The 9,181-nt window shown below is 37.8% G+C and overlaps 1 protein-coding gene across 4 annotated transcripts in view; it reads right to left on the bottom strand.

Moving 5' to 3' along the window:
• The window catches only part of pax3b (paired box 3b), an 85,661-nt gene extending 76,810 nt beyond the window's left edge, over positions 1-8,851 (bottom strand). For all 4 annotated transcript variants that reach the window (XM_068041428.1, XM_068041431.1, XM_068041430.1 and 1 more), the window contains exons 1-4: positions 8,764-8,851; positions 7,593-7,825; positions 5,861-5,990; positions 5,161-5,295 (exon numbers count right to left, since the gene is read on the bottom strand). In XM_068041428.1, coding sequence (XP_067897529.1) covers positions 5,161-5,295; positions 5,861-5,990; positions 7,593-7,825; positions 8,764-8,851 — 586 coding nt within the window. The remainder of the gene's footprint in view (positions 1-5,160; positions 5,296-5,860; positions 5,991-7,592; positions 7,826-8,763) is intronic.
• Positions 8,852-9,181: the final 330 nt, after the last annotated feature.

Raw genomic sequence — 9,181 nt, forward strand, 5'->3', positions numbered from 1 at the left:
ATTTACTGCAACCCAGTTTCTAAGGACTCCTCAGATTATTAATAGACCGATTTGCAGTTATGGCCCATGTCCTCCTATTTCACTATGTGTCCTAAGGGGCATCATCATAACGGCGCATTTTATATCATCTTGTATTTGGGGGTCGGGAAGGATCGTAACAAGGGTCTTTCTCCACGTACAATTTCTATTTCTATAAAGTGGGATTACGCTGAGTGGCTCGTTTTTCGGACGGCGCAGACACGATGGGCCAAGTGGCCTCTTTCTGTGCCCTGAACTTTCTATGATTTCTACAAGTACAATATCACCGATTACCGACTCTCAAACTTGTAGCTGGCCATGCTTAGCTTGTCTCGTTATCTAGTATATATTTTTACAAGAAAAAAAACCTTATCTGCATGGTATCACACTTTCAATCTAATTGCCTTCCTCAGTCGCCCTTCCAGTCTCTATCTCTGCCACTCACATAGTCACTCACACCCAACCAAAGGCAATGAACACAACTGTAATTGTAACTTTACATCTAAATATTAAGATAGGGCCCGGGAGTCGCGTGTCTGCACTACACAGTTATCAGCTGTCAGGAATTCCATTACTACATGATCCAAAAATGAGTCGGCTCGTTCAAAACTTCCCACATTCCGCAAAACTTATTTCATCTTGTCCCCTCTCACAGCTTTACTTGTTAGCTGAATCGAATAGCAGTTGCAGCGAAAGAGAAAAAAAAGGGGACAGAAATTTCACGAATTTGTGCCCCGGGCGAATTGGGGGCGGGTCGGGGAAAGATGAAAGTGAGAAGAAATAAAAGGCTCGATTTAATCAGCTTTAAGAGGCTTCGGTCCGGGTTTCTGATTGAATTTTGGACCTGCGCATGATTGCGGATAAATCGAGCCTGACCACGCCTGGAGCTGCGCGGAAACACTGTCCCATTCAAACAGGACCTGGCAGCCAGTCACTTCAATACACTCTTAAATCATTAAATATAACAGAAACATTTATAGCGCCAATCCATGGTCAAAAAAGGGCTACCAGAAAGAATTAACAACCACGAGGCACTCTTAGCAAGAGGTTCTTGCTTTTAATAGTTCCTAATTGCTCAATTTAATAAAAAAAAAACTTCAAAGTTGCAACATTATAGACCTCACTTAAAACTGCCTCCTAAGATCTCGGCTTTAGATATTTGAAAAGTTCGCCAACTCCCGTAAATATAGGCAAGTTTTCACGACTTTTATTTTACATGCCTTTCATAAATTACAATTATCTTTTGTTCCGATCTTATGAGTAGTGGGTGAGTCACTTTAGACTTGTACAAGATGTTGCGCTCAAATGCAAACAGAGAGGCCGCCTCGAACTATTTAGAAGTAATAAGCAACAACTTTGTGCACCCCATGGTCGAGTGCCTGGTATCATGGTTTGTAATCATGTCACTCGTTGGTGCAACTATGAAATGTTACCGGGTCGGCAGCGAGGGACAGAAATCTCCAGTGGATGGACAGTTTGTTTACTTATGGACTTTAGGTTAATTACAACCTAAACTGTTTGTTGAAATGATTAGAATGGAAAGCTGGCATTTTTTCATTTAACAACGCGTTTTCTTCCCCTTTAAACTAATGACATTGGACTGACGAGACTGACCGAGGATAAAAATACTAATCTTTTACTCAGCCAGTACAGCATCTTTTGCAAACATGAAATATAGTCATTTGCAAAGGCTTTAACCTATTTGCTATAGGAAATCGCCGGCATTCTTAACAGTTTTCTCTCCTCGCCTTCCAGTCTAACGCCAGCCCCTAAATCAAAGCCTTCGCGCAGTCGAATGGTGCCAATTGTATTTTTTTTTTTGAATGACAGTCGGCATCTTACACGTCTAAAAAGATGGCAAAAGAAACATTTTGTAGGTGAAAATGGCTAGTTTTCCACGGTGGAGAGAGAGTCCATAAAACTGCAAGGACTGGCTGCTACTGGCGATCACTGAATAATTCATCCCTCATTGCAAGCCCATAATGTCTTTTCTCAGCCTTTTGTTTGGACGGTTTCTGTTCTTTTTTTTCCCTGAATTACAAAAAGGTTGCCTTCTTTTGTTGCGACCAAGCTGTCACTGGCATAGGCTTTGTCCCTCCAAGCCTAAAGTGTAACTTTCAATGGACTCACGCTTCTTTGTTTTCCAAGTTCATCTCCAAGTGTGGATTGTGTATTCAAGGACCTCTTTGTATAGCTGGAAAAGTTGTACAAATGTTTGACCAGCTCATTTGGTCGTTTTTGTCTACTCAAGATCCTATTTGCAGCGAAATTCGGGCAGGTCTATGGACTCCAGCAACAAGCGACACTTTGTGTCAAAGCTTGTGCGCACGGCTAATGTTAAAAGGACTTAAATTTATACACTCTTTCCAAGAGTTTTTTTTTTAGTCTTTTTTATATAGATTCGATGTTTTGATTAACAAAACATGTCTTTGCGAAAAAGTACTTTGTTAGCGAAAAAAGGTAATCAAATCGCAACAATGCCAACAAGTTAAAACGAGGCACTGTGATACCTTTCTTGTTATGATCCAGAAAGGAGCTCTTTAAATACACACAGGACAATTCAAATGGCAAATATGGTATATTAATCAGATGAATAAACAGTGCGGACTACAAACGAGCTCTCACGCTTCATGAACCTGGTCACAGGCAGCTTCACTGTCGCCTCCAGTTCCGTACCAGTCCCATGGAGACTGCGCCACTCACTCGGAGCCCCATTTCTGATGCGATTCAACAAATACTCAGGGAATTATCATTTTTCACATTGCACATAGATTTTACCAAAACTACTATAGACTAGATAGCATGCAGACATTTAGCAAGTAATTTAGGATACATTTTGTTTTACTAAATAGTAATTAATATCTTAAAGCTGAAGTCTACGTATCTCTCAGAAAATTATGTTACAAAATGTAATTGGAGGATATAAGGAAGCATGTCGGGATTCTATTTAATTTTAGCATTTTAGTCTTGCACTTTAGTTATGCAAGAGACCCATGGTCAAAAATGCGATATGTCATCAACATTCAAAATGTTAGACATCGTTTGACAACCTTCAATCACAATTAAAGTCTTATTTGAACCGTTAAAAGGGATAATTGAGTTTTAAACGTAGCTAAAATCAAAGTGTAAAACATGTATAAATGTCCCAGTGCTGTAAATCTAGCCTACATAGAACTGAACATTCTAGTTCTTTTGAGAAATAGTCTGGTGTTATAATCCTAAATGAAATATTACTTTGCTTATGGCATCTTCTTAACAACAATCGGGAGTTGCTGACAGATGTGGCGAAGAAATGATAGTGCAGTTAGTTCGCAAAGGGTTAACTCAATAACTTCCAAGAAGGAAAGCAATCTGCTGAGTTTCGTTAATAATGCCTGTTCCTTGTTTCTAAAGTGTTCTCTGGTACTTTTCAGTGACATCGATGTTCTTTCTATATATATATAGAAGGGAAATGTTGAGTGGATTTCGCCGATACGTCATGACACTCAAACTATGGAAACTACCCAAATGCTGTGAATGTTCAATTTCAGTGAAATGTTAGTGACTATCAAGCATTTATGTAACGGTCACTACAACTGATTTAAAAAAAAAAGAAATGCAATTTTGAATTGATCTAAAACGTTTATGTAACAGCATCAGAAAATTTATTTCGTTCTGTTATTTGTACCAGATGTATCTAGAACATTATTCACATTTAAATAGTTTTGTAGCTCGGTTTTCCTTAAAGAATCTCGTTTCTCACACACTTTATAATTTCACATTTTCCTAGTAATAGAAAAGTAAAGGCTTCATTCGAATCAAATCAGCACTGGATCAGCTCAACTTGGCAACGTCTCATTCAAACGGAATCACTTAATTTAGCCCAGTTCTGATCTGAAATCGCGCAGAAAAGGCGTGATAAGATTTAACCCTGAATGCGCATATGACAGAAAATGCTTATTTGTCTCCTTATCTAACGTATTTATGGTTCCGCTTTGGAATTGTGCAGTAACTTTATATCGGTATTGTTGCCCGTTTCAAATAATAACATCTCATGTTAATATAACATTTGTTAAAGGTTATGGCAATGATTTGATTGGATATTTGAAACTGTGTTCGTGACCGGTCCGAATTTCATCTTCGAAACCTGATTATTGGATACTTAAACGGGAAGAAAACGGCAAAATGCTGTAACTACAGAAATTTAAGGAATTGTTTAAAATTAATGTTTGGACTTTGAAATCAATACTAAAATTGCTTTCTTTTCCTCGAAATTACAGGGGGGATATTAATGTAATTTGAGTGTATTTCCACATGCTTCTCACGCTCAGAGAAATGTAATGAAATGATTACATATATTACATTTGCTGAGTTTGATTTCAGTGTCTGAATTTAACAGGCAATCGGTAATAAACTGATATGCTGCAAACAGACGCAAACTGTTGATTTTCCTGGTTCAGTTGGCTCACTGTAAATGGTACGCTTTGTAATAATCATGGAAAATGGTCTTTGCTGTTAACCTGTGCAACGATATTAAACCCATTCCTTTTCCTGGACAGTAGATGAAATTGCAGTCAGATGCTAAAGGTTGAAAAGTGTCTCTTTATCTTTGCGCACAATGAAGCGGCAAACTATCAACAGGTTGCTGTGTTGATAAGGGCTGCAGGCTGGATATCCAACTTTGATATCGCCGCCCTTTGCTAAACTTTTTGAATTGTTTTAACACCTTGGCGTAAACTTTGCCACCTGAACAAGCTCAATAAAACTCACAGGGCAAAACAAAAGTAGTACTTCCGTCCACTTTCCCTCGCTTCGGAAAATACCAGAACCGCAAAACAAAGCTAAGGGCAACAAGGCATTTACAGCTGGAGGCAACTGTGCTCGTGGTCATTCTGTTGAAACCGTCTCAGGGGCAGGGTACTTGTTACTACCCCCAGTGTGGGGCATATGAACTTTCATCCATATACTCCACACTAGTTAAAGTCGTTTTTTTTTGTCGAACTTTGTTGTCTGTTTCCCATCAGAACATATAAATCATACAATATTTAATCGCTCTGGGATTCCCTAATGCATATCTGTATTTTTTTAAATGACGTAAATATTTAATTAACACGTTTTAATCGTTAAAAATACACAAGTAATTAGACGAATTCGGCCTCTTACCCTTATTTGCCAGAATCCCGTCTATACTGTGTTTGGTCTTTTTATCGCTATCTTCATATTCCTTTCTTTCACAATCTTCCTCTTCGTCTTCTTTCTTTCCGAATCTACTCCTTAGAATACGACTTATTGAGCTCACTTGTTTGGAAGATTTTTTTTTTCAAAAAAGCAAAATGAATTATTTATTTTAAATGCCATGTATTCTTTGATTCTTTTTGTTGCACAGTCATTCGTTTAGAATTTCGAATAAAGTTGTGTTTTATACTTTTCTCGATAACTTTTTTTAAAGTATCAAATTAACATAGGGAGAACATTACATTTCATGATCATATTCGGGAAAACATCAGTCAAATTCCTGCAATTTTCTCTGTGAAATATGCAGGATATAATTTCAGTCTGAAAAACTGTAATTACTACTACTGTATTAAATTATTCCCTGATAATCCTAATAAATAGCATTTAATTTAAGAAAGTATAAATCATATTTTTTGAATTCAAGTCATTGAAGTCCGGAACCCCCATGAAGTACTTTGTTAACATCATGAGGTATTTGTGCTTTATTAGTTTGTGCAGCTGGGCACATTTTACATTTACAGGCAATTCCCGGCTTAGATGAAACAAGAGTAGTTATTTCTCTGTGTTAATTACAATGTTATTGGAGTTTCTTTTTCCAATTCTCACAAATCACAAATATTGAACCAACCTGAGGGAATGGTGTTCCGATCACACATGCCGTCTTTCAATAACTTATCCCGAATTTCCCAACTAAACATTCCAGGATTCTCTTTCTTATACTCTTCGATCTTTTTTTCCACGTCTGGTATTGCCATTTGCTTGATTTTTTTTGCAAGAGGAAAAAAAAGCGTTATTTACAACCACGTTTCATTACAACTAGTAAATGTATCAGACGTCTTTCTTATTTATAGCCATATTTGGATACGCAAATCTGAAATAGCAACAATGTATTTTCAAGTTTTAATTATTCCCGATAGGACAGTACAGCTATAACAATTTCTTATACAGATCCTGGATAAATTCTGTTGCATATAACATCATATAAAACAAAACTAAACGCATGATGAAGTTTTCAGATTGAATATGTAATGTCCTTTTATTTGACCATAGTGCCCCTCTGTCAGGCACACGCAATTGGTTACTGATCAAGAGAGACTTCTTTAGTTTCGCAAGTTAATTCAAAGTGAAAGAAAAGTCAAATTGGACAAAAACTCTGGTACAAACGCTGTAATGATTAGTGAGTTTACTGTAGATCAGGACTTAAACTTTGCAGCCTCCTTTATTGAAAATGCGGTGTAGCTGTAGTACAATTTCTGTGTTTAATGGCCTACATTACGATGATCGCTGGTCATTACAACCTGCGTGTTTAATTGTCTGTGACAAAACTATCCGCATTACAGACTAAACTGCGAATCAAGCAATAACATGCGTTTTCTGCATTGTAAACAAGCTATGTACAATTTTTACCACCCTGCTCAACTGTGGTAAAGCAAAGCGGAGTTTACGCTATAAGGAAAGTGCTGAAATGCATTTAAATCATTCAAGATTTATCTTAATTTCATACGTTCTAACACGTAACATTCGCCATTAAAAAGTTAATTAAAATTCTAAGTTTATGGATGTACACAACGAAAATATCAAGCAACTTTCAAGTTTTTATATATATATATATTGCATATCGGGAGAAAGGAAAATTAAACTGATTATAATTCTGATATTTAATAAATCCAGTTTAAATACGTCACTATGTTGAACATTATGTTTAGTGTTATTCTTTTTGCAATATACAAGTTGCCAATCTAATATGTAAATATGCTACCCCTTTGCAAACTCATCATTTTAGTTAACGGAATCCCATTGTTACGCGTACCTTCAATTTTTTTTTTAAAAGCATTAATGTTACAGAGGCTTTTTGGCTCCTTAAAACGCCGAACATACTCCCAGTTTCAGCTAATCACAGTTTCATGAACTTTTCATCAAAACACGTTGAATAAATGGAATTGAACGATCTGGGCCATAAAATACCGGCCTGTCAAATTATTTTGTTCTAGGAATGCTAAACCATATTTAAATAGCGATAATTTAATAAATAAAACTCACAAATTATTTGCAATATCTCAATTATGACAGGCATTTGTGAGTATTATACTTCTAAGCACAGATATAGATGGGACACATTCTGCAAATGCGGAGGTTAATTTACAGTTTAAAAATGATACTGCACTCCGCAGGTGGTTTTAGTCGATCTAACTTGCCTGCATTTGAAGTGCTTCTGAAAATCACACACATAGTAGCGCCATGCACACACTTTGTAGGTGAACCGTAACAACGTCTTTCATAACCCCGTAGCATGCATCAACTAAGTTGTAATGCTTAATAAAGCATTTTATCAAATGACTGAAGGCTTTAGTCCGACTTACCCTCGGTTTGCTCCCAGTGGCTCCTGGTCTGATGGAGCCCGTCTCTTGGTATCTGCAGAGGATTTTAGAGACACAACCGTGGGAGACCCTCAGCTGCCGGGAGATGACACACGGTCTGATGCCGTGATGGGCCATTTCCACTATCTTGTGCCTGATGTGATTTGGCAGAGGCCGGCCATTTATAAAAACTCCTCCGAGCTGGTTCACTCTCCCTTGACCTAAAGGCGTTGACACTATTTGCAGTAAAAATGACAGCATTAATAAACCTATTAAAACTTAACCTATCACATAGACAAGGGGAGAGGAAATCAAAAGATATCACATCAGTTAAGAACACAGCAGTCAACGGAGGTGTTTATATATTTTACAGGATCCATTTGCAAGAAACATGCTCAAATGAGACAGTTCCTTGTTCCAAAACTAAAATGTCAAGACCTATTCCTGATTGTCACTGTACAACAATATTTTAAATTGCACGATAAAGTGTGGACCTAATAGTTCGGAGCTGATAATTAATATCTTTTTAGTGAACACTACACAAGCCCTGTCATTACAATACTTAAATCTACATCCAGCTTCCCTCTTCACAAACATTTTGTACGAGAAGAAAATCCCACTGTTGCGTAAAAAGATGCTTTTAATCCCATTTAAAGACAACAGTTCACTAATCCGGGCGCAGCCTGTATTTACAATTAACTATATACCTCAGGAAATAAGCGCATAGCGTTTTGTGTGCAAAGAGTAACACACACAATTGTAAAAACAAACGAAACTTCAGATATTTGAAACCAACAAAGGAGTGTTGTTTCTGTTTGATTTCACAGTTTGTCGCCAGCAACTTTAACGTGCCTTTATCACATGTCATGCACCAACAAAAGTTCAGATTTAGTAGAACCTACTTACTGTATATATTGAACATGATACTTGGAGAATGTACGTTATTGAGTTATTCCAAACTTTAAAAAGGCTCGCTTCCGAAAAAGGCCAATACAGTTACAGCCACATAAAAAGAACATTATTGAGTGCAAAAACTCATGATGTATTGTCATTGCCTCGCAGAGGAGTTAAGGTTCCGCGTGTGCGCGTTTCACGGCTTCTTCTCACTCTTTTAAATAAGTGCTAAACTAGAAAACTAACGTGTACTCCGCCAGTTAAAGCATGTGCAGCTCACCTTCCAGTGGGAATCCGCTGCTGCGAGGATAATTCTGTCCCGGGGCTGGCCGCATCATTCTTGGGACGGGTCCAGCCAACGTGCTCATTTTTAAACACGTTCAGTCCCAGATTTTCCTGTGGGTTGTCGAAGGGGGAGGAGGTTAAAAAAAAAAATGAATGAACACTTTTAGGTAAATCCACGTAGGCCAGACGACTTCAGCGAAGCTGAATAGTTATTTCAATTCTTCTGAGCAGATGTGAAACCCCCAAACACTAAACCGACGGGGGAAAAAGCAAGTTGGCTGAGTGTTTCTTGTTGTTGAAGTTACGGAAGTTGATGTTTCGTGTGTTGCTCTGGTATGTGTGACAGGTACAACTGTGGTCCAAGGGTTAGGAGTTGTAGTCACAGCCAGGAGCCGATGGGACGGTGACCTGGA

This window comes from Heterodontus francisci, chromosome 11 (assembly GCF_036365525.1).
Source record: "Heterodontus francisci isolate sHetFra1 chromosome 11, sHetFra1.hap1, whole genome shotgun sequence".
Classification (NCBI taxonomy): domain Eukaryota; kingdom Metazoa; phylum Chordata; class Chondrichthyes; order Heterodontiformes; family Heterodontidae; genus Heterodontus; species Heterodontus francisci.